Source organism: Microtus pennsylvanicus, chromosome 21 (assembly GCF_037038515.1).
Source record: "Microtus pennsylvanicus isolate mMicPen1 chromosome 21, mMicPen1.hap1, whole genome shotgun sequence".
Lineage (NCBI taxonomy): Eukaryota > Metazoa > Chordata > Mammalia > Rodentia > Cricetidae > Microtus > Microtus pennsylvanicus.
Genome location: NC_134599.1, coordinates 7333730 through 7360137, shown reverse-complemented (window position 1 = coordinate 7360137; position 26408 = coordinate 7333730). Strand labels below are relative to the sequence as shown.

The window sequence follows — 26408 nt, the reverse complement described above, 5'->3', positions numbered from 1 at the left end:
GCCCACTGTGGGTGGTGCCATCCCTGGGCTCGTGGTCCTCAGTTCTATAAGAAAGCAGACCGAGCAAGCCATGGGGTGTGTACCTCAAGAGTATGCAGCACCCCTCCACGGCCTCTGCATCAGCTCCTCCTCCAGGTCACTGCCCTGATGGAGTACCTGGCCTGATTTCCTTTTATGATGAACTGTGATGTAGGAAAGTAAGACAAATAAACCCTTTCCTTCCCAAGTTGCTCTGGTTACGGTTTCATCACAGCAGCAGGGACCCTAACTAGGACACTCACTGCTGGAATTAGAACATGTGCCCCATGCCTGGTTTGTGTGGTGCTGGGAATTGAACCCAGGACTTCATGCATACTAGGCAAGTACTCTACCAACTGAACTACATCCCCAGCCTAAGTTAGGCGTTTAAAAGTGACATAATAATGCTACATTTTAAGTGTAGTCCCGAAGCTAGGACTTGCTGTTAAAGGACTCACCCACCATGCAGAAAGGCTGTGGATTTGATGCATGCCCAGCCTTAAGGGGGAAAATTCTAGACTTTAAGGGTCTAGACTTAATCAGGGTCTCTATTGCTGCAACACACCATGGTCAAAAAGCAAGCTGGGGAGGAAAGGGTTTATCATATCACTGTTCATCACTGAAGGAAGTCAGGATGGGAACTCAAACAGGGCAGGAACCTAGGAGCAGGGCTGATGAGGAGGATGCGGAGGCCATGGAGGGGAGAGCTGCTTACTGGCTGGCTCCCCATAACTTGATCAGCCTGCTTTCTTATAGAGCGTATGACCCTGACCATCATCTAGCCAATGTTCTTACGACTCAGTTACTCATGGCTGAGATTACAGGCATGCACCAACACACTGGTTTATGGGGATGGGGATGGAACCAGGACTTCAAGCAGACTAGGTAATCACACTACCAACTAGCCACATCTCCAGCCCCTAGGATTTTCTTGTTGTTTTATAATTTTTCGTAAAAGTTATTTGAAGTTAAAATAAAGCCCAAACTTATATTAAGATTACCTTTCATCAACTGGGCGGTGGTGGTGCATACCTTTAATCCTAGCACTTAGGAGGCAGAGGCAGGTGGATCTCTGTGAGTTCAGGGCCAAGCCTGGTCTACAAAGCAAGTTTTAGGACAGGTAGAGCTGTTACAAAGAGAAATCCTATCACAAAAAAAAAAAAAAGATTATTTTTAGTCATTAAGGGCTGGGAATGAAATGGCCACTATTTAAAAAAAACACATGGACCAATTGTAAATACAAACAATATATTTTATTTCATCCCTGAAAACAATGACAAAATCAGAAATGTTCACAACTCTTCGAGACTGAACAAGGGCTTCAGATTTCACCTAGTGGACAATAATTTCTTCACATAAAGGGACAGGGAAGACATTTCAGACAGCTATCTTTCAAGAAACAATATATTCTTATACTTATTTTAACAAAATAATCACCGCTACTATTTGTGGTAGCATATTATAACAATGAACAATATCGAAAACTAAGTTCAATTTAGTCTAAATCTAGAGGCTAGCTGCAGTTCAGCCGTCATTATATAGAATAAATACTACAAAATATAGAATACTATATAGCAATTGAATTTGCTACAAAAGATATTTAAATAAAGACATGTTTTGTTCTATATTAGAGTTAATCAAATTAAGATTTCTTGTGCTGTATACAGTATCTGTTTCCCTAAAAAGATAATCAATCTTCATAATTTATACTTTAATGCTCTTAATTTTGCAAAGGGGTCATTTATATAAAAGAGTAGCTAACCTGGCATCTCCTAGCGCAGGATACTCTTACATCACATCAACTAACATTAACATATCCAAGCAGCTTTGTGCAGCACAAATGTTTATTATATACATCTGACTAAAGTCCTCAGTCTCTTCCTTCTCCCGCCAATATAACCAAAGCAACATTTACCACCACATGGAAACAATGCACTTTCCTAATAGCAGAAACAGTCACGGACTAAATATTTTCCTTTATTTTAGACAGGGTCTGCTCTTGGCCAGGATGGCAGTGAGCTTGCCAGTCCCCTGCCTCAGCCCCCTGAGTATCCATGACTACAAGCATATGACATTGGAATTTACTTTCAAATCAACAATCATGATTGTGAAAAATCATGTACATTTTACTTTCCATCATAAAAATGTGTTATTATGCAGAATATATGTAAGAAATTTTTAAGTATGAGATTAGAGATTACTCTCATCTCTATTAAATAGTCCCCAATGGTTAGGCTAAGGACAGTGGCTGCTACCCATTTCAAAGTTATACTCTTACAAATGCTATTTTTAAAAATATACAATTAACCTTCAGTTATTTTGAAGGATAGTGCAAATGAAAACATTCTTTGGGTCTATTTTAAAACATGATTTCCAACATGACACTTCCTTTTCCTGCTCATAATCTGAGTAACAAAATATAGTATTGGAACTAAGCATGTTTCTACTCACAGGGACATCATAAGGGCAGATGACAGAATGATTCAGGAACTTTATCGTCCGCTTATCTGAAAAACATGTTATATACTTAAATAAATATTTTATAGAAAGGATTCCATGTCTTTCTAGTGTTTTTGTTTCTTCCTGATCTCAAATACCAAAGGATGGCCTCCCTGCTTACCACATCAACTGTGTTACCAAAGTCCCATTAAATGTACAGAACAGCATCGAAGAGCTCTGCGGGAAAGCCAGCTAATAACGCCTGTGCATCTATATACAGAATTAGCGTCCTACGAGCCCAGCGAGCTCCTTGGAAATGTGTGGAGCTTTTATTGTCAAGTATTACTCTGTCCTAGGCAGCAGTGTAAGAGGTGTCCTGCGATGGATGTATCCCACAGTGGTGTCAGCCCTGCAAGGTGGCTTCACTGCTATCTGACACTGCCGGATGCACTGGTCCTTTTGTTGGTGGTTACCGGCACCAAGTTCCCACTGGTGCCGTTGGTAGTATTGGCTGCTGAGCCATTCACAACGATACAGTCAACCTTGTTCTCCAGCTTCACCAAGCGCTGCAAAATGTCATCTAAGAGGACTGCAATCGTTCTCTTCAGGTCCGCTAGGGGAAAAATGGGAATAAATCATATTAAATAGCAATACAACACTTGATATTTGTGTCTTCACAGTTTAAGGAGAAGAGGTAAACAATTATCAGGACATCTGAAAGAAAACATGCTCCAGATCACACTCACACCCCAGACAGGGAAAGCCAGCAAGAGAGCTAAAACACACCAGAGCTCACCCTCTGAGAGCAGATTGGAAGTCAGGCTGAAGACATCAGGGACATTTAGACTGTCTCTCACTTTTAAAAAAAGGCATTTTTTATGTGTATGCATGCTTTATTTGAATGTATGTCTATGCACCATGTGTATGCCTGGTGCCCAGAGGCCAGGAGAGGGTGTTGGAATCCATAGACTGGAGTTAAAGATAGTTGTGAATCCCATGTGGGTGCTTCCAGGACCTCTGAAAGAAAAGCCAGTGTTCTCATTGTCTGAGTCACCTCTTGACACACTATGCTGAGTTTCTTGAGTGTATACAGAAGGCTTGGACCAGGCAGGTAAAGTACTGGTAAAGGCAGATAAAGAGAGCTATGGAAACAAATCAACCAAATGCAAGCAAGACACCCGAACCCTCAGACTGAAACAAGGATGGGGAGCCAGGGCATAGGGTGACCTGCTCAAAGGACTGTTCTGATCTAAGTTACTCTAGAGTTTGATACAGTGACTTCCAGGTTTGCCTGGGTGACTCCAGGTCACCAAGCAGTCCTTGACTCCATCAAGAGGATCTTGTTTGTGTGTAGAAACTACAACCTGGCCATCAATAACCACAAGACATTGACCATTAACTTCTCCATATGAGCAAAAAGATACACACCAGACCCAAGAAGAATTCAACACCCTCAACCTGGGTGCCATAAAAAGAGAAAAAGAGGCATCAGAGGGCTGGAGAGATGGCTCAGCAGTAAAGAACACTGGCTGCACAAATAGCATAAAATATCTTGGAGTAACTCTAACCAAACAAGTGGAAGACTTGTATGATAAGAACTTTAAATCTTTGAAGAAAGAAATTGAAGAAAACACCAGAAAGTGGAAAGATCTCCCATGTTCTTCGGTAGGTAGAATTAACATAGTAAAAATGGCAATCTTACCGAAAGCAATCTACATATTGAATGCAATGCCCAGCAAAAACCCAGCAAAATTTTTCACACACCTCGAAAGAACAGTACTCAACTTCATATGGAAAAGCAAAAAACCCAGGATAGCCAAAACAATCCTGTACAATAAAAGAACTTCTGGAGGCATCACAATCCCTGACTTCAAACTCTACTACAGAGCTACAGTACTGAAAACAGCCTGGTACTGGCATAAAAACAGACAGGAGGACCAATGGAACTGAATCAAAGACCTGGATATTAATCCACACCCTTTCAAACATCTGATCTTTGACAAAGAAGCAAAAAATATCAAATGTAAAAAAGAAAGCATGTTTAACAAATGATGCTGGCATAACTGGATATCAACACGTAGAAGAATGAAAATAGATCCATATCTATCACCATGCACAAAACTCAAGTCCAGATGGATCAAAGACCTCAACATAAAGCCAGCCACACTGATCCTCATAGAAGAGAAAGTGGGAAGTACACTTGAATGCATCGGCGCAGGAGACCACTTCCTAAATATAACCCCAGCAGCACAGACACTGAGAGCAACAATTAATAAATGGGACCTCCTGATACTGAAAAGCTTCTGTAAAGCAAAGGACATGGTCAACAAGACAAAATGACAGCCTACAGAATGGGAAAAGATCTTCACAAATCCCTACATCAGACAGAGGTCTGATCTCTAAAATATACAAAGAACTCAAGAAATTGGTCATCAAAAGAACACATAATCCAATTAAAAAAAATGGAATACAGACCTAAACAGAGAACTCTCAACAGAGGAATCCAAAATGGCTGAAAGACACTTAAGGAAATGTTCAACATTCTTAGTCATCAGAGAAATGCAAATCAAAACAACTCTGAGATTCCATCTTACACCTGTAAGAATGGCCAAGATTATGCTGGAGAGGATGTGGGGTAAAGGGAACACTTCTGCATTGCTGGTGGGAATGCAAGCTGGTACAGCCCCTTTGGATGTCAGTGTGGCGATTTCTCAGAAAATTAGGAAACAACTCCTCAAGGCCCAGTAATACCACTTTTGGGTATATATCCAAAGGATGCTTAATCGTGCCACAAGGACATGTGCTCAACTATGTTCATAGCAGCTTTGTTTGTCATAGCCAGAACCTGGAAATAACCTAAATTTTCTTTGACCGAAGGATGGATAAGGAAAATGTGGTACATTAACAAAATGGAGTACTACACAGCAGAAAAAAATAACGACATCTTGAATTTTACAGGCAAATAGATGGAGCTAGAAAACATCATATTGAGTGAGGTAACCTAGACCCAGAAAGACAATTATCACATGTACTCACTCATAAGTGGTTTTTAAACATAAAGCAAAGAAAACCAGTCTACAAATTACAATCCCAGAGAACCTGGACAACAATGAGGACCTTAAGAGAGACATACATGGATCTGATCTACATGGGAAGTAGAAAAAGACAAGATCTCCTAAGTAAACTGAGAGCGTGGGGACCTTGGGAGAGGGTTGAAGGGGAGGGGAGAGGCAGGGAGGGGAACAGAGAAAAAATGTAGAGCTCAATAAAAATCAATTAAAAAGAATACTGGCTGTTCTTCCACAGCACCAGGGTTCAATTCCCAGCACCCACATGGCAGCTCACAACTGTCTATAACTCCAGTTCCAGAGGATATGACACCCTCATACAGATAGACCTGCAAGTGAAACACCAACCACTGCTTATAAAATAAAAATTAAAAATTATTAGAGAGAGAGAGAGAGAGAGAAGAGAGACATCTAACATTGAGACGATGATGATGGGCCCACCAGCTGTCCTCCAACCACCCATATGTGCACCAAGACAAGAAGACAAAGGACTCCAAACTGCTCCCAGCAATTTAGTGCAGGTTTCCCCACTGCTTGAGAAGACCCAATCAAACTGCTGTCCTGATCCGTCTAGACCCACTCCGCACCTGGACTGGATGGCCCAGTCCTATGGGCTTAGCTTCAGACTCTCAGCTCCATCTCCAGCTCTTCCTTGGCAAGTTTCTCTGCAGCTCCTCCCACTGAGATGCTCAGAACCCTGTGTACTTTCAGGGACTGACTTCTATTAGCTCTCGCCTCAGCCTTGGTGAGGCCTCTCTGAACTCTGTGCCGCCAACCTTTTTCAGCCGTTCTCTCTCTCTCTCTCTCTCTCTCTCTCTCTCTCTCTCTCTCTCTCTCTCTCTCTCTCCCTCCCTCCCTCCCTCCCTCCCTCCCTCCCTCCCTCCCTCTCTCTCTCTCTCTGTGTGTTATTACAGAGTTATTAGCAATTAAGATTGGAATAAAAGATCTCATGTCTTCACTGTAAGGACAACTAGAACCATCTGGAAACCTGCAGCCAATGACACCAACAAAGCTTGTGAATTTACTGTCACTGCATGAATCCTGACCTCGTGGAAAGGCACACTGTGTCCACTGCTGACCCCGCACCTTCAGGAGACCTAGCCAGGGCAGCAGGCATGCCACCTAGTTCTAACTGGAATTTCTTCCCGAAAAATGATGGTTACTATAATTCTTTTTTTTTAAATATTTATTTATTTATTTATTATGTATACAATATTCTGTCTGTGTGTATGTCTGCAAGCCAGAAGAGGGCACCAGACCTCATTACAGATGGTTGTGAGCCACCATGTGGTTGCTGGGAATTAAACTCAGAACCTTTGGAAGAGCAGGTAATGCTCTTAACCGCTGAGCCATCTCTCCAGCCCCGGTTACTATAATTCTTAACCTCTGTGGATGGTTAAGGGGGTTAAGTGGACTTTTCCTAGCTTGGAAAAAGAAAAAAAAAAAACCTGTTCTTTGTGAAACTGTCCCTTCAGGTTTTTCACTGGCATTCCACAGATATTAGGTAGTCAATAGTGGCAATTGATATTGTTATTTTTTGTTGATCCTGGATCAAGAAGGTAGCTCAACCCTCGGTCTCTGCTCACCAGGGAAAACCATCAAACACTGGCTAAGTAAGTTGCTGGTGGCTGTGCTATTACCAGAAAAAGTATGAGACATAACAAAAAAAAGTGCATGCTGGACTTCATAAAAACTAAAACCTTGGGTCTTGGAGGTGGCTCAGCAGTAAAGAACTCTAACTGTTCTTCCCGAGGACCTGGGTTCGATTCCCAGCAACCACATGGCAGCTTACAACTGTCTGAAAATCCAGTTCCAGGGGATCTGACACCTTCACACCAATTCACATAAAATAAAGTTAAATATATCATTTAAAAAAAAAACCCACATCATCTCATGGGTATTCACAATTATTAAAAAACAAACAAACAAAAAAAAACTAAAACCTTGCCGGGCAGTGGTGGCGCACACCTTTAATCCCAGCACATGGGAGGCAGAGGCAGGTGGATTTCTGTGAGTTTGAGGCGAGCCTGGGCTACAAGAACTAGTGCCAGGACAGGCTCCAAAGCTACAGAGAAACCCTGTCTCAAAAAACAAAAACAAAACAAAAAAAAAAAACAAAAAGAAAAACCTAAAAGCTTTGGAGCACCAAAGGATGCAAGGTCAGCAAGACAGTTCAGCAGGTGAAGGCAGTTGCTACCAAACAATTCAAGCCTGATAACCTAAGTTCGATCCCTGGAATACACACAAAGGTAGAGACAGTGAAAGGCCTCCATGGGTCATATTTCCACATATGTGCCTGCTGTAGCATCTACCCCCTCGAAAAATAAATAAAAAGCAAAAAGATGTAGGACTCTCAGGTACTCCTCCAGCACTACTTCTGCCTGCACACCGCCATGCTCCCCACCATGATAATGGACTAAACCTCTGAAACTGTAAGCCAGCCCCAATGAAATGTTTTTCTCATAAGAGTTGCCATGGCCATGGTATCTCTTCACAGCAATAAAAACCCTAAGACAGAAGTAGGAACCAGGGACTGAGGTATTGTTGTGATACTCCTGACCATGTTTTTGTTTGGAGGAATTTGGACTCTGGTACTTTGGATTAGAAAGCAGGTCAATGTTTAAGCACTGCTTAATGGGCCATACTAGTAGAAGCATGGAAGACAGAGGTGCTAAGAGTTATTTGAAGTGATGGGGGCTCGCTCGAGAGGTTTCAGAGAAGAAGAATTTTAGTATGTTGCCTAGAGATCATTTTTGTGATATTTTAGTGAAGAAAATGGCTTGTCTGAAGAGCTGCATGAGGCTAAAGTGAAGAGTTTTAGAATTAATTCCATTGGCAGCGAAAAATCTCAAAACAACCTAGTATAGACTCATGCGGTTACTAGTGTTCCTGCTTATAAAGATTTATATGAAAATACAAAATGTAAGTTTTAAAGAGAAAAAGAGCACAGAGAAGTGGAATGGAGCTAAGTCCTGTGTTCAAAGAGATAAAGTGAGTGCTAACCTCAGGGCAAGATCCCACCCAGCCGAGTTTCCCACTTGTGGAAAGAAACAAAGAAAAACTTAGAGTCAGGTGTGGTGGGGCACACCTTGAATCTCAGCACTGTGAAGTCAGAGGCTACCAGATCTCTGGGTTTGAGGCCAACCTGGTCTACAGGGCAAGTTTCAAGACAGCCAAGCTTGGGCAGTGAAGGACAGAAAGCTGGTGAAAATGTAACTGTATGAGGGGCCATGTTCTAGCCCCAGGAAGCGGAACTTGGCAGCTTCAACCAGGTGGTTCTGGCTTTGGAGTTAAGAATAGAAGAAATGGGTTGTGGAATGTGCCTCAGTGCCTAAAGAAAGCCGCTGAGGCCAGGCAGTGTCAGGGGTGTCTCTGAATGGAGGCCTAGTAGAGAGGCCATTGTGTGAAGCTATGAAGTTGAAGCCTGGATTGCCTTAGAAAACCCAAGATGAGAGAGACCAGAGTTGTGGGATACCTGCCGAGGAGAGCTGCTAACAGGAAGCGGAATCAGCTCAGCCCAAGAGAAAGAAGTGTGTTGCAGTCAACAAAACTGAACACAGCTGGAGAACTGAAGAGTGTTTCTATATCAGACATGGAAATGCAGAGTTTGAAGTTTTCCCAGGTCGTCTTGGTCTTGTTTTGGTCCAATAGTTCCTCACTATGCCCCCTTCCCTATGTTTTAGATGGCAATATATATCCTGTGCCGTTGTATGTTGGAAGTATATAATCTATTTTTTATTTTGATTTTACAGGGGATTGCAGTTAAGAGATTGCATGAATTTCAGAAGAGACTTTGAACTTTTAAACACTGTTAAGACTGTGATAGACTATGGGGACTTTTGAACCTGGACTTAAAAAAAAAAATGCCTGCATACTACCAAAGGAGGGCTAAATACAAACCCAGCTACAAACCCTTTGATCTACAATGGTGACTTGGCTGCAGGATGTGCTCGTGCAATGGTGGCACCAGCTTGTGGGGGTAACCAACTATTATCTGATTTGACTTAAGGCCCACTCCATGAAATGGAGCCCATCCCTGTCGCTGCTTGGGTGACCAAGAACTTGAGATGAGACAGGCCAGAGACCTAGGGGAAAACCAAATACCAATTGCTCTACAAAAAGAACATACCAATAAAATTACTCTTAAAAACATTCTGCTATACTCATCGATCAGTGCCTTGTTCAGCCATCATCAGAGAAACTTCCTCCTGCAGCAGGTGGGAACAATAGCCAGACCCACAGAAGAGACCCACAGCCAGACACTGTGCAGAGAGTGAGAGACCTTGGAACACTCAGCCCTAAACAGTTTACTACCATCAAACCCCTCCCACCACAGCTCAGGGAGCCCTGCAGAAGAGGAGGCAGAAAGAGTTAAGAGCGAGAGGGAATGGACGAAATCAAGGAATCAACACCCAACCACAGCAGGAGCAATGCCTATAAGAACTCACAGAGACTGGGGTAGCATGCCCAGGTCCTGCATGGATCTGCACCAGACAGGGTTCTAGAGCACCCGCACCCCCATCCCTTACCCAGAAGCTATCTCTAACTGATAGCCACTTGTAAATTAATTTTTCTCCAAGGGAGTCTCACTGGGGAATACTACTTTTTCCTTTTCTTTTTTGTTTGTCTAGACAGGATTTCTCTGTGTAGCCCTGGCTGTCCTGGAACTCACTTTGTAGACCAGAGTGGCCTTGACTCACAGAGATCTACCTGCCTCTGCCTTCCAAGCAAACTACTCTTAAGAGTAGGCCCCACGTCCAGCATAGATGGCCAACAGAAAACAAACTCAACAGAGCCTTTGGAGGTTCCAAGTCTCATAATGTTAAGTCAGGGCATTTTTTTTTAGCTTACGAGTCCTTTGCAAATATATTATGGCTTCTGGTTTTGTTGGGGGATCGGGGTCACTATGTTTTGTTTTGTTCCAGACAGGGTCTCACTATGTAGTCCTGGCTGTCCTGGAACTCATTATGTAGACCAGGCTGGCTTTGAATTTACAAAGATCCATCTGCCTCTGCCTCCCAAGTTGCTGGGTTTAAAGGTGTGAGCCACTATGCTCAGCTTTGGTGTTGTTTTTATAGGATTCCCGTGTGTGCAAATGTGTATGTGTCTATATATGTTTCTTGTGCTTTTTTTCTTTGGCTCTTCTTCTTGTTTGGTTGTTTTGTCATATTCTGTTTTGTTTGTTCTTGACTTATCATATTATTACTAGTCTCTAGATTATCTGTTTTCTAATGAGAGAAAATATATGGATCCAAATTGAGAGGGGAGTATGAAGGAACTGGAAGAGGGAAAACCATAAGAATATATTACTTGAAAAAAATCTACTTTTGGATGGTCTAAGTAAGAATGGCCCTACAGACTCATATTTGAACGCTTATGAAATGATATGGTAATAGGAAGCAAGGCTTTGTTGGAGTGGGCGTGGCCTTGTTGGAGGAGGTGTGGCCTTGTTGGAAGGAGTGTGTCACCACGGGTGTGCTTTGGGTTTGGTTTCAAATACCCAGGCCAGGCCCAGTGGCTCTCTCTTCCTTCTGCCTACAGACCCAGGTGTGGAACTCTCGGCTTTTCTCCAGCACTGTCTGCCACTATGCTTCCTGCCATAATGACAATGGACTAAACCTTTGCGAAACAGTGAACCAGCCCCAACTAAATGCTTTCCTTTTCCTTTATATGGTGTACACAGTAATAAAACCCTAAGACAATTTTCAAAAGAGGCAATCCATATTAGCTCCCCCAGAAAAGAATATATATCTTTGTACAGAGATAAATAAAGCTGGACACTAGGACACATGCCTATAATCCCAGCACTTGGGAAGTCAAGGCAGAAGAATCTTGAGTTCAAGGCTAGCTTGAGCTACAAAGCAAAACCTTGTCTCAAAAGAGCAAAGGGCTAGGGGGGTAGAGATGCCCAATTCATGGCTGAGCAATTCGACAGCCACTTATTCTCAACCTTGGCTCATTTTTGAGACAGAGTCTCACACTGTACCTAGAATCTGCCAATCCAGTTGGACTGACTAGCCAGTAGGCCCCAGGGATCCTCTTGATTCCACCTTCCTAATGGGATTTCAGTTGTGCTCTGCCATGCTGGCCTTTTCTTTTTCATGTGGGGACCATAAACAGGGTATCTACATATCCTCCAAGGCTCAGGAAATACCACAGAAGGGCAGAAAGAACATGAGAGTGACCTGGGAATGACAAGCTATTGTACTCTTGACTCACAGCAGTTATGATCCCTGCTGTGAGCAAGGCCTTTCCTCAAGATTGGAAATACCTCTGCTGGAAGAAGACAGGCAGGCGGCTTGCACAGAAAGCGATACATACCCAACAAACTTAATACGGGTGCCCAACCCCAAGACACACAGGAGGCAGGAAAGGTTCAAGATCAGCCTAATTTACAAAGCAAGAACCTATCTCAAAAATAGAGTTGAGGGGGCTGGAGAGATGGCTCAGAGGTTAAGAGCACTGACTGCTCTTCCAGAGGTCCTGAGTTCAATTCCCAGCAACCACATGGTGGCTCACAACCATCTGTAATGAGGTCTGGTGCCCTCTTCTGGCTTGCAGGCATACACACAGACAGAATATTGTATACATAATAAATAAACACATATTTAAAAAAAATAGAGCTGAGCACATAAGTCAGGTAATAAAGTGCTCACCCAGTGAGCAAAACCCTAAGTCTGATAACACATACACCAAGAATTGTGGCATAGACCTGCAGTCCAGTACTAGGGGGATAGAGGAAGAAAGATCAGAAATTTAAGGCCATATTCAACTACATCATAAGTTCAAGGCCAACCTGGGATACACAAGACCCTGCCTCAAAATAAATGATTAATTAAATAAAACAGGCTAGGCTTATGGCTTGGTTTACAGTGCTTGACTAGCATTATTGAGGGCCCTGGGTTTGAGTCCCAGCACCGATTGAGCAGGCTTCATTCAGACTCATGACTCTCCCCATCTCAGCCCTCTGGAATTCCTCACTCCCCACCTCATCTAAAAGGAAGAACAAGTGGGGCTGTGGAAGCACACACCTTTCAACCCAGCAACTTGGGAGGCAGAGGCAGATGGATCTTTGTAAATTCAAAGCTAGCCTGATCAACAGAGAAAACCTGTCTCAGTGGGGGGAGAGTTGGGAAGCCAAGCCGCGAGCGCATAGAGAGATCCTGCCTCAAAAAACAAAACAAAGCAAAACTTAAAACAACAGGAACCTAGGCTCTGAAAGGGAGACTGCAATGAGCAATGCTAGAACTATAGGAAATCCTGCTTCTTGCGACTTAATAAATATTGTCCACTGATTTTTTTTTTTTTTTTGGTTTTTTGAGGCAGGGTTTCTATGTGGTTTTGGAGCCTGTCCTGGAACTAGCTCTTGTAGACCAGGCTGGTCTCGAACTCACAGAGATCCGCCTGCCTCTGCCTCCCAAGTGCTGGGATTAAAGGCGTGCGCCACCACCGCCCGGCTCTCACTGATGCTTTATATCGAGAAATCAAAAGAAAAATTAGGAAAATATATATAAGCAATTAGATTGTATTATATATTCATTTTGAAATACACATAATACACTTTATACATATATATTTTAAAGAGGTGAATATAGTAGTGAAATGCCACAATTTCTATAACTTACTTAGAATATAAATAAATGTGAAATATTAATAACAAATCTGGGTGAGGAATATACGAGTATTATATGCGTGCTTTACACTCAAAAATATACACCTGCAGTTTTTTTTAAAAACCAGTTTATAAAAAGCACACATGGATGCTGAGCTCACACAGGAGCGGGCAGGAAAGGAGAAGACGGGGACATCCGTGGTTCTTACCGTAGCCTGCCATGGAGGCTCCGCTGTCCACATCCACCACGCTCTTGCTCTCCTCCGCCAGGGCTTTCACGTATCTTTTGCTTAAGTCTAGGATTTGCTCCCGTAACTTGACGCTGCTCTGATGTCGCGGCTGTTGGAAAGTGTAGTGAAGCAGCAGCAGACCCCAGATGAGTCCGAACACCAACAACAGGAAGCTCAGCTTCTGGGACATATTTTTCCTTGAGATTGTAAAAATCATTTCTGATGAAGCAAGCAGATTAGATTGAGAAGCAGTAACTGGAAACAATTTTGAGCGGGAAGGAAAAGCTCCCTAGTGCTGCGTATCCATCTTCAGGACGGCTGCGTCTGCGTTGACAGACCTGTAAAGGAAGAACAAAGGGGCCATTGTCACCTCGATGGGCAAGACAATGAAAGTTCTAGAGTTCTGATTTGTTATTAAGCCATCTTCCCGGACAACTTTCTCTACCACATAACAAGCTTCCTGATCACCTAGCAGTTCCATTTACATACATTTTTCAAAATTAAACTAGAAATAAATACAAATTCATTGAGAATATCTGAAAATGTGCCACCTCACTCCTAAACTTTGAACAACTTCTCATCTGCTACTAAAGTCATTCATAAGGTTCACAGACAATACAAGGTTTCCACGGTCTGTCTGTTCAAACATGGCCACAAAGGTATTCCTAAGCAAAAACAGGGATGTCAAAATAAAAGTTAGAAATTATGAAAAGCAAATACAGAAAGTTGAAATGCCTCTCTATCGAGAATGTCCATAATAAGGCGTGGGCCGACATTCGGGTCTGCCACTAGAAGGTGGTCATGATGAGAATGAATGCATTAACCCTATGGAGCATCCGACATAACATGGAAAGAAGACAAGTGAAAGGAAAGGTAAAACCAACCATGAAGTTTGGAAAGACCTAAAACTTAAAAATAATGTTTATAGACCACCGAAGCACCCAGTACCCAGAGGGGAAAAGAAATATCGAAGTAAAGATCTATAGCGCATTCCCCATGACTACTTCATGGCTCACTGAAAGGACAACAAATAACCTCAATTTGAATCCATTTACTAGGGAATAACAAACTAAACATAACCTATTTTGCGACCATGACTAAAGGTTCACACGGTACAATAGCGTAAAGGTGACAAGTCAGCCGCAGAGGCACACTCCAGCAACTCAGTGCGTGGAAGAAGAGTCAGCACAGCAAGCTGCAGGCCAGCCTAGGCTGCAGGGCGACATCAAGTCTGTCTCGGCTACACAGCAAGACAAAAACAAAGCAAAAAAACAAGCCCACGGAGCAATAAATAGCACATACTGGGTTAGGAAGGAGGACTACTCTGGAGCTCTACCCAAGAAATTAGCTTCCTAGCGTAGATGCTTTCAATTTTTTGTTTTACTTGAGACAAGCTTTCATTGGGTAGCCCTGGATGGCTTGGAACTCACTATGTCCATCAGGCTGACCTCAAATTCACATACTTCTTTCGATGTAGACTGGCTCTTCTGGATCTTCACACACAAGCTGCAGAGGACACTGTGTGTCTTAGCACCATGAAAAGAGCGCCTGGACTCCCCTGAGTTGGTCAGGTCGTTCAAAAGCGGCATGGCTGCAACCAGCTCTGTATTTTTAGCAGATGAAGATTTAAATGACAGCTAAGAAAGAGGAAGGAAGGGGGAGAGAAAGCAATCCAGATGCATACTAACTTGACACGCAGGAAAGCGGTAAGGCCTTTGTTTTCCGAAGTAAACCATACAGGCAGGAAAGCTGTGTGCATGGTGGACATGCTGCAGTTATGACATGCAATAGTCTTGGACTACGAGCAGTGTGTTTAAAACAGCACGAGGGCATGCACACTGCAGAGTTGGCATGCTACGTGGTCAGAACCAAGGCTACACGATGCAGCCATGGGCGAGCGCTGCCACACACACCTTGGGTTCACCGCACATTGGGTTTTGAATTCACTTCTGACTGCGGTGCATTTGAGAATCTTTTACTGTTGCCCAATTAAAAAACAAATCTCAATGAATTACTCAATCCCAGATAAGATAATCACGCAGTGTAAGACGCTGGACTCTGACCAACAGAAGATCTGATTACAACACCAGTCAGAAAAGAGACCTTCATAAAGTCAAGAACTTCCCAATATGGATTCTACAGAGTGTGTCTCTGATACTGATATGAGGGGAATCCGGGTGTCCTCTTGGGGTCCTTTTGTTTGGTTTGGTTTTTGGTTTGTTTGTTTTTCAAGACAGGGTTTCTCTGTGTACCCCTGGTTGTCCTGGAACTCACTCTGTAAATCAGGTGGATCTTGAACTCAGAGATCCACCTGCCTCTGCCTCCCAAGTGTTGGGATTAAAGGTATGTATCGCCACTGCCTGGCAGGGTTCTTAATCTTATTAATAAAAAGATTTTAAGAACAGGCCCAGAGTTGGGCGGTGGTGAAGCCACCAGGACAGGCTCCAAAGCTACAGAGAAACCCTGTCTTGAAAAAAAAAACAAAAACAAAAAACCAGGCCCAAAGGAAAGCCGGAAAAGCCCCAGGGCAGGCAAACTGTAGCTCTCCACAGATTTAGTTGAAGCAAGCAGGGAAGGTGAGACAGCAGCAACAGGGGCGCTTTAGAGAGAGCACGGAAGCACAGACTATCAGGGCAGTTCAAGGTAATAAGGAAAGCAGGTTTAGAAAAAGGAACTAAAAAGAGAAGTGACACTTTCCTGACTAATTCCGAGCCCCAGCAGGTTCCTGATGAGAGGCACGGGCACACTGGAGGACCAGTTATTACACCGACCTCGTTAGTGTGCCTACTGGGGTAGTTCTTTTTTTTTTAAGATTTATTTATTTATTATGTATACAACATTCCTTCCATGTATGCTTGCATGCCAGAAGAGGGAGCCAGATCTCATTACAGATAGCTGTGAGCCACCATGTGGTTGCTGGGAATTGAACTCAGGACCTCTGGAAGAGCAGTCAGTGCTCTTAACTTCTGAGCCATCTCTCCAACCCCTGTAGTTCTTAGGTCAAGCCTTGCCCATGCCCAGCTGGAAAGCTAGGTCTCCACCCGGGCCAGATCCCTTTCTTGACTAGGAGTTTTTCTACTGTTAGCAATACTCAGCCTTCCACAGAATAAAACGCCCACCTCACAAAATGCCCACCTCTGTAGGGTGTCAGGGTCTTGGACAAACATAAACATGATAAGGAATCTATGATCTGCAATTTGGGAGTGTCTGCTTCACGAATGCTCACGGTAATAAGACATTTATTATGAAAAGGTTTTGGTCAATGTGGTATATATACACACAACAGATTTTACTCAGCCATAATGAAAAACAAACTTACTCTCAGGAAGATGAACAGAACTGGAAATCACCAGAAAGGAACAGGCTAGTCTCACCAAGTGTTATGTTTTCTCTTATAGGTGCCGGCTGACTTTAAAAGAAAGAAATGGAAGGGGGGACAATTTGGAGTATAAGAGAAAAAAGAGGGAGGGCAAAGAGAGAGCAAGGGATGGAGCGAGCACCATGAAAGGGCACCCTATATGTACGAAGACGGCAGGGAAACCCACTGCTGCATATGACTAATACACACTGGGAGAACTGTCAAATGAAAACGGCTGTCCAGAGAATAACAAAGGTCTGAGGGGCTGGGAGCCCTGATCCAACTCTACACCAGAGGATTCTGAAAGAACATCAAATGGACGACTGACAGAAGAAAGAACTCTAGAACTTTCCCAAGTTAAAAAGATGTCCAGGAGCCAGCTTGTGCCTGACAAAGGGCTGAAAAGTCCCTAAATCCAAGAGGATTCCCTGAAGCACTTGGAACCTGAGAACCAGTGTGAGAATCCGACAAGCAAGTCCGAGCAACATAGGCAGAAGGAACTAAGGTTTTTAAAGGTACGCATCTGCCTTAGGTCTTTCTCAGGTAATGTTTTACATAATATCACCTGGCCAGATTTTCTATAATCCCAGCATCAAATCACACCCCATACCAAATGAATGAGAACGTGGATGAAACCAAGCCTCATCTTGGCTTTCGTTTTGCTTTTTAATGATGTGCTGGTGAGCCTTCCTACGAGGTGGAAAAACACGGTCCCAGCCAGCATCAGTGTTTACAGCCGTCAGTGCTTCCAGACAAAGGTTAAAATATGCACCTCAGGCTGGCTGTCATCTCCCCTCAGCCTGTACAAGTGTTGGGATTACAGATGCGTGCTACCACGCCTGCTGCGAGCAGTAACTTTTAAAGAACACTGGGGTTAGTGCTCAGTGTACAGCAAAGACAGAGAACACTGCTCAGGCCAGACCCTTCATAAAGGGAGGCAGCAGCGAGAGCAGCAGGAGGCTGGTCAATTACAATGTATAAATCACTCCATTAGGTGTGACATCTGAACCCTCTGCTTGGACCTGGGCGTGGGAGGTAGAAAACCAGTGACTTTTACCCCAGTAAACAACACAAGTTGTTACTACCAGGATGACCAAGCCCCACTTTTTGACTGGGCAAGCCTAAAGGGGAAAAGCCAACTCCGCTGAACCCCTCTAGTGTCAGGATAAACACATGTCCCCATTTGCTGGGACTTAAGCCGGACAGACAAGGAACTGGAACTTTCAGCAACTAAAGGTAATTGACTTACATACTTTCAGGGGTTAGAGAAGAAATAATTATTAGCCTCAACTAGGGAAAAAAAAGAATTCAATGTGTTTTTCTATATAAAACACAAAGCTTAAAATGACAGCAGAACCTGTGCTTTAAACACCCCATCTTTCTTTGTTTCAAATACTGGCCCAGCACTTGGGAAGCCATGTAGATGAGAGAAGAGTCACTGCCTAGAAATCTGGCAGGCCAACACGTCACTAAGGGGTTCTGAGCTACCACCATAGTTTTTGTCTTTTTATTTTTAAAAAATACTAAACCGGCGGTGGTGGCGCACGCCTTTAATCCCAGCGCTGGGGAGGCGGAGGCGGGCGGATCTCTGTGAGTTCGAGGCCATTCTGAACTACAAGAGCTAGTTCCAGGACAGGCTCCAAAGCTACAGAGAAACCCTGTCTCGAAAAAGCAAAAAATAAAAACTAAAAGAAATACTATAAGAGTATTAGGGCAATGACCCAGAGGTTGACCAATTTCTTATTGGACTATTCATTAATTTATTATTGATCCATTATGTTCCAAATACATTTTACTTACATAAATCAAAGCATTACAAAGTTGCTATAAGAAGGATCTAAGAATAAAGATCAAGGCTGGTAAAGCACTTGCCTTATAAGCATCAAGTCCTGGGTTTGATCCCCAGAAATTGCCTGAAAAGGCTGACCACACACACACCATACTCACACACACCAGACACACACCACATACACATACACACACACACAACACACATATACCACACACACACCATACTCACACACACACTACACTCTCACACATACCACACTCTCACACACACAATCTTACACTTTAAATAAATAAATACTAAGACCCCAAACCAGGCCAGCAAGCACAACTCTTCCAGATTGGCTGGGGTCTGATCTCACAGTCATTCCCAATTGAAGAGTTTTTAAAGAACCATGCAAAAAAAAATGAGGGAAAGGTGGGGTGTGCCACTCCGTTTTGGGGAGGGAAGGCGAGCTGGCTTTGTATAAACAAATGTGGGGAAAGGGAAAGATTTGCATAGAAGTTTTACAAGGCGGAAGAGTGACGAGAAGCGTGGGAGATGTGCGGAATTCGGGCCGCGGTTGGCTGTCTACCTCTGATAGAAAAACGACATTTTCCCCTCACAGACAGCAGGAAACCCCAACGTCCCTGATGACCCTTTCTTAAGAACTTGTCAGGCAACCTGGTAACATATGGAGTCAGTAACTGTAAGGAACCTCAGACTCGGCTCAGGACACCCCAAAACCAAGTCCTCAGCACAGAGGAGATTTATTTACCCCAGAGGACAGGGATAAGGGACAAAGACAGGAGATAAGGAAGAGGGAGAAGGGGAGGGAATGCGGGACAGAGGATAAGAAGGAGACAGATGTGGCCATAGGAAAATGGCTGTTTATAAAGGTAAAAATGGAAACACCACGTGAGGATGAGGAGTTTGATTTTAATTGGACATGCTAGTTACCCAAAGGGGGCTTTTAATTGCTGGACTTCAATACTTTAGGTGGGTCTTGGCAGTCGGCCTCAGAAGGAGGAAGTGGCCAAATAAGGGTATAGACGTTGGTGGCTAGCTGTAGAAATGTAATCTAATGGCCTGGGGGAGAAGGGCTCGGCCTCCCAGAGCCACCTGCTCCAGTGAGCTAGTGTCCCTTCAGCCATGATCTGACATGGAGGTCTTTACAAACACACACAAAAAAATACTCTACTTTGTGTCTTCTAATAGAAGAGGGGAACAGAACAGCCAGATGCAGACTAAGTCTACCTAGCAATTCCCAGAAAGTTAATGGAAAACTGTAACTAAATATTTTAAGCACAATGTGTCAAACAGCAAATACTGGCAGAAGTGTTTTCTAAATTTCTGTATGTGCTACAGGTTTTAATATCCCCACAACAACTTATAAAATCTTTACCAGAAGCAGAGTGTAGTGGTGCATGCCTATATAGTTCAGTGTGCAGGACACAGAAACAAAAAGGTCTGAGTTCGAGGCCCAGGGTTACATAGTGTGAGGCTATCTTTAAAAAATAAAGGAGGGGCTGGAGAGATGGCTCAGAGGTTAAGAGCATTGCCTGCTCTTCCAAAGGTCCTGAGTTCAATTCCCAGCAACCACATGGTGGCTCACAACCATCTGTAATGAGGTCTGGTGCCCTCTTCTGGCCTGCAGACATACACATAGAATACTGTATACATAATAAATAAATAAATATTTTTTTAAAAAGGAAAAGAAAAGAAAAATAAAAAAGGGCAGTAGTTTTCAACTTTCCCAATGTTGGGACTCTTCCTCATGTTGAGGAAGTATTTCATTGCTACTTCAGAAGTGCAATTTTGCTGCTGTTATGAATTATAACGTAAATATCTGATATTTGACCCTTCTTGAGGTCATAACCTACAGGTTGAGAACCACTGTTTTAAATGAAGGCACCGCTCACCTTTAATCCTTTAATCCCAGCACTAGGAAGGCAGAGGCAGGTGGATCTCTGTGAGTTGGAGGCCAGCCTGGTCTACAAGAGCTAGTTCCAGGCAGCTAGAACTGTTAAACAGAGAAACCCTGTCTTGAGGGACGAAAAAAAGGGGAAGTGCTGCTCAGAGCTCTCCTACACTTCTTACCATCTTACCAAACAGTACACGCCATGCAAAAAGCCAAGGAGTTGAGCAACATTTTAGTGGTTTCTACACAGTCCAAAATCAAAAGATAAACACTTTTTAATAAGGCCAGCATTATTACTAGAAAAAAAAAAAGAAAGCCAACGAATCATGAAATATTTAAACTAGAATTATAAAAAGGAAGGAAGGAGAGCAGCAAAGGAGCAAGAACCATCCAACGACATCAAAGGAACAGTGAAAACCGAGACAGCCAAACTCTCGACTCAGGGCCCCACTGCTTTTCAGAAGCAGGGAACATAACAGATTATTTGCAACGAGCAATGTTTTGGAAAACAAAACAGAAATCATCAGAGCAAACTGTATACACTACAGACTTTCTCGGGATATTTGTTTTTACATAGACAAGCATGCAGCTATAAATCTATGAAATCTAAAGATTTCTTGCTGAGTTGTAGTATTAAAAGCTATTTAAAAAAAAAAACACCACAGCATTTCAAACTGCCTTCCATGAAGTATTTCCATGCATTTTTATGCAAACACTGTAATAGCAACACTAAAAACACTAACAGATGGCTAATTCTACCTTAAATCTCCCACTCGCTTCTCCGCTTGCCTCGCTCCAGGGCTCCGTTTTGTGCTGTTATGACTATTACCCAGCGGCAGCCCTCAGCCTCAGGTGCTCTAAGAATCGCTCCTGCCCATTAGTCTCCAAAGGACTCCACAGCCACAGAGGCACACGTGTGTCATAAAAAGGACATGGTGTGCTCACGGGCGCTCAGAGGAACACACAGCACTCTCCGAGACAGCATACAGAACTAAGCCACACACAGACACACACACTGGACTTGGCCCTGGAAGGGAGTTTCTGGGGACAGGGTCCTAAAATATTTCCTGGACACAGCACTGCCTGAAGCAAACATCTGCTGGGAAAAATTAACATAGGCGACAGCTATCCACTCTGTAATTCAGTCTAAACTTGAAGATGTCTTAGGCCTGGGGGTATGTAGCTACTGGGTTCAGTCCACACTGCCAAGAAATAAAGATTAAAAAACCAAATTGTACCGCCTTGAAGAAAGCTACACAGCGTTCCTGCTGAGGTAACACACAGATATCATTTTTGGATGGCATTTTGGGAAGGGAGGAAAAACAGAAACAGTAAAAGTTACAAAAATAGGCCAGCCGGTGGTGGCTTTAATCCCAGCACTCGGGAGACCGAGGCAGGAGGATCTCTGTGAGTTCAAGGCCAGCCTGGTCTACAGAGTGAATTCCAATATAGCCAGGGCTACACAGAGAAACCCTTCCTCACAAGAAAAACAAATGGAATTTTTAAAGAAGGAATGAAGTACCTTAAAGTACTCCGCATGATTGCTCGTGCCTTTAATCGCAGCACTAGGGAGGCAGAGGCAGGTGGATCTCTGTACACTGGAGACCAGTGTGGTCTACACAGTGAGTTCCAGCCAGCCAAGGCTACATGGTGAGACAATTGATAGGATCGATAGACAGATAGATAGAGATAAACTCAAAAAGGGATGGGGGTAAAGTGAGGCAGAGATAAACCCAGCAGCGCTATAGCAGTAGGACAGCACTTCATGACTGTCCTGCAGTGAGTGCTGAATCTAAAATACATCATGCAGCAGCGGAACTTCACTCAGCCTGAGCCAGTCATAACCTGTACTACATGGCGGCCCTACACCCCTTTCCACAGCTAACTAGACTAGCAACGGGCACCCCTGCCAGAGGCCTTCTACAAAAAGAGGCCAGAGAGAAAAGAACAGCTGAAGTCGATGAATTCACAAAGAGTAAAATTGAAAACGGGTTAGAAAAGTGAGACTTAAAGTTATGCCCAAGAGCAGGTACCCAGGACCACCAGCAAAAGGGGGACGACGGGAAGTCAGCACAGAAAGAGGTCGGGCACTGGTCGGCAGGGATCGTGGTTCCTGCAGGCGTACAGCTCTTTCCCGAGTCCCTTTTCTATCATGGTGACGGAGAAAACTATATAACCTGGAGGGCAGGGAAGGAGGACGCAAATATCTTCTTCCCCTACATTAAAATGGATGCTTTGGAAGCCTAAGACAGAAGAGTCCCGGGGTCGACCAAGTCAAAGGGAACTGCAGTGAGAGCAGAGCTAAGGTCATAGAAGGTGGCAGCAGGACAGGAACCAAGGGCTCCTTTCTCTGTAGTCACTACTGTCTCCTCTGCTACACTCAGCAACACGCAGAAACGTTTTCTTCAAAATCAGTGTTTCTGCCACACACGGTAAGGCTATCGGGAATGTTTACGTGCCTACACCTTCTTCCACAATTCCCCTTCATTAACGATGTCACTCTTCCAATAGCCATTAGAAGTCTTCCTTTTACCTAAAGACATTATGCAGTCGCTCCATCTGGCCCATCAACTCCACTGCCCCACGACAACTGTCCATCCAAAACAATACTCCGTTATTCCACATACTGCACAAGCGTGTCTCCACTCAAAATAGTCCACACAGAGCAAACATCTTAAATGAAAAGGAAACCCAGTTAAAGATCTATAAAGATTTCCTTGAAAAGTCATCACCAACGTCAGTAAGATTGAGAAAGCAGCGCAAAAGCAGCTGACATCACGGGGACTACGGCGAGCATGTTGAAGTGGTTCCCCATCAGATTTACTGCAGTCATTCAGTGTGGGCATTCTCGAGGACAAAACCTTGGAAGCAGAAATCCTAAGTGGGGTAAAGACTGTGGACCAGTGAGAAACAGTACAGAAAGTTGCCACAGGGAAGGCTGCAAAGGGCTTGGGTGCTGACTGACAAAGCCTTTAATCCCCTCGTTGGGGTTTCCCACAGACAAGGCTGGAGCAGTGGGGGAAGGTGAGTGAGTCCTTGTACTGTATCTCCAGAGCTGATCCCGAGGAGAGCCGAGTCATCAATTTCCTTAGACCATTCTCAGCCATCTTAAAAGGGTGGAAATTGAGAAGCCAGCAATTTTTAACACAGTGGTTCTCAACCTTCCTAATGATGTGACCCTGACCCTTTAATGCAGTCCCTCACGTTGTGGCGACCCTCAACCATAAAATTATTTTCGTTGCTACTTCATAACTGTAATTTTGCTACTGTGATGAATCATAATGTAAATATCTGATATGAAGATGATCCTGGGCAACCCCTGTGAAGGGTCCTTCGAGCCCCTGATTGAGAACCGCTGTCTTAAGGAATTGTTTGCATGTAAGGTGAGTACAATATAAAGTCAACACACAACTTAGAGTAATAATGATTGAACAAAAGAACACATACACAAGTGCACACCACTTTGTATCGCATTCAAAACATCTTTTCATTACATGAAGAGCTCATGGTGTTATAGTTTATTATTTGTAAATCTAACAACTTAAAACTATGTGTTATCTCCATCTGCTGGATGAAACAAATCGGGCTTAAAGCCTTTGATTAGCCCGATGGAAGCAGCACCAAGGGTTCGAATCCCGGTAGGCTGACCACTCAACCACCACCGCCCCCACCAGCCTCCAGGAGAAGAGTTTGGCAGATTTAAAGGGCATTTCACGATCCTTCTCCCAACCGGAGAAATGAGCTGTCAAGAACGGAGCAGAAGTGAGCGCGGCCGCGGCGGCTGCACATCCCCGCGGAGAGCCGCCAAGCCCGGCCCGGGAGTCTCGGCTGTCACGGCGGCAAAGCCCGGGCCGCGAGGACACCGCCTCCCGCCTCCCCTCCGCGTTACCTGGCCCGCGGGCTTCCTGTCAATCACGCGGGCCGCCCTCCGCGGGGCTCGCGAGCTGGAGCTGCAGTCACAGCCCGCCGCGGGTGTTAGCGGCACCGCAACAGCCTCCGGGCCGGGACGGAGGTAGGACGGAGAGCGCTCGGCGCCCGGAGACTCTGCTCCCCGTTTCCGCTCCGCCTCCCGGCCGCCCTTCCCCCCAATTCCTCGGGCAGGGCCCGCTACGCACGGCATTGTGGGAGATGTAGTCGGGGCTTGCGGAGAGGCGGCACGTGCTCTTAGCCCGGGGGCTGCGGGTGACGCCGTTGCTCGGCAACCAAGAGGCGCCGCAGACTAGAAAAGCCGCAGCGTCCTGATCTGGAACTGGAGTCTCCGCGTCCTACTACCGACCTTCCACCAGAAAACCAGCCCTCCAGATGCTGTTGGCTGACGCTGGACATCCTACTGGTACAGATTGCAAGTGTGCCCATTGTTGTTGCAGAAGAGTAAGAAAAAAGGACTAAAGATTAGTAGAAACAAAGTATCCTTTTCTGAAGGTTACTTAAGACCTGGCTCAGCAGTTCAGTTTGCTGGGAACCAGAATGCCAGAGTTCCATTCCCAGTTCCCACGTCAAGAGGTTCCTAACCTCCTGGAACTCCAGTTCCAGGGGAACCCACCCTGTTCTGGCCTCTGCAGACCAGCACACTCACACACAATTTCATAAATACAAACAAAGTATTTTTAAGATATTCTTTTCACATATGGTATAATTATGTATGCACACTGCAAATACAATTTGTAGACAAAATACAACAGTTAAGAAGAGTTCAACAAAAATACATTTTTTTATCAAGGATTTTCAGGTTTGGGGATGCAGCTCAGTGGTAGAACACTTGCCTAGCAAGCATATGGCCCTAGATTAAATGCCCAACACACATAAATAACCCACATTAAAAGTCAAATATAGGGCTAGAAAGATGGCTTAGTGGTTAAGAGCACTTGTTCTTGCAAAGCATTCAGGTTCAGCTCCCGGTGCCCATGTGGTGGCTCACAGCCATCTGTAACCCCGGTTCCAGATATTGGACTATCCTCTTCCGGCCTCACAAGGCGTGCAGGCGGTATGTTGATGTACTGGCAGGCAAAAATCCCACGTTCTTAAAATATATATATCTCTCTCTATCTATCTATCTCATCCTCTCTCTCTCTCTCTTTCTCTGTCACACACACACACACACACACACACACACACCACAAATAGAACAAAACCAGAGGGTCTAAAGATCAAAGCCAGTCTGGGAAAGACACAGTTTCAACAGCAGCAGACAAAAAGCAAGCCTTAGGCTGCAATATGTAGAACCAGGAAAGGCCTTGCATTCAGACTATATAAAGAATTTTAATACAAGAAAAAGATTCAAGCAGGCGATGGTGGCGCACGCCTTTAATCCCAGCACTCAGGAGGCAGAGGCAGGCCGATCTCTGTGAGTTCGAGACCAGCCTGGTCTACAGAGCTAGTTCCAGGACAGGCTCCAAAGCCACAGAGAAACCCTGTCTCGAAAAACCAAACAAAAAGAAAGAAAGAAAGAAAGAAAGAAAGAAAGAAAGAAAGAAAAAGATTCGAGGGGGGAAAAAGAGTTCAGTGGTAGAACGCTAGCATGTGTGAGAATTAAATAATCTGATCAGGAGAAGAGGACGAGGGGGAGGAGGAGGAAAGCGGATTCAGATAGGCCCCTAACTAAGGAAAAAATCCAAATAACCAGTGTTTACTGTCATGAGAGGGGTCAGCCGCATGCGAAAATGGAAAAAGTCAAACCATGGTAAGAAAACCCTACAGCAGCTGAAACCAAACGGCTGGCAATTTTAAGTGTTGACAAGTGCATAGGGGCTTCTTGTATTTCACTGCAAGGAACTAAAATGCAGTGAGTTGGGGAAAGAAATGAACTGCAGGCAACAATACAGATGAACCTAAATGCACTGTGTTGGAAAAAGAGCCATTTGGGGTTAAAGAGAGGCTCAAGGGAAAAAGGTACTCACCTCTAAGCCTGCCCGTCTCAGTTCAGTCCCTAACGGAGAGAATCGACCCCGACAAGGTGTCCTCCTCTGGCCTTCAAACACCTGCTGCAGCGCATCC

General features: G+C 44.2%; 1 protein-coding gene across 1 annotated transcript; it reads right to left on the bottom strand.

Annotated features, from left to right (window-relative positions):
* Nucleotides 1-1250: 1250 nt before the first annotated feature.
* Ccdc126 (coiled-coil domain containing 126) lies at nucleotides 1251-24472 on the bottom strand. Its single transcript, XM_075955459.1, has 3 exons — nucleotides 24304-24472; nucleotides 13347-13705; nucleotides 1251-3070 (listed from the first exon to the last, which is right to left on the bottom strand). The coding sequence occupies exons 2-3, from the start codon at nucleotides 13582-13584 to the stop codon at nucleotides 2886-2888; spliced, it is 423 nt and encodes a 140-aa protein (XP_075811574.1). The 5' UTR covers nucleotides 13585-13705; nucleotides 24304-24472; the 3' UTR covers nucleotides 1251-2885.
* Nucleotides 24473-26408: the final 1936 nt, after the last annotated feature.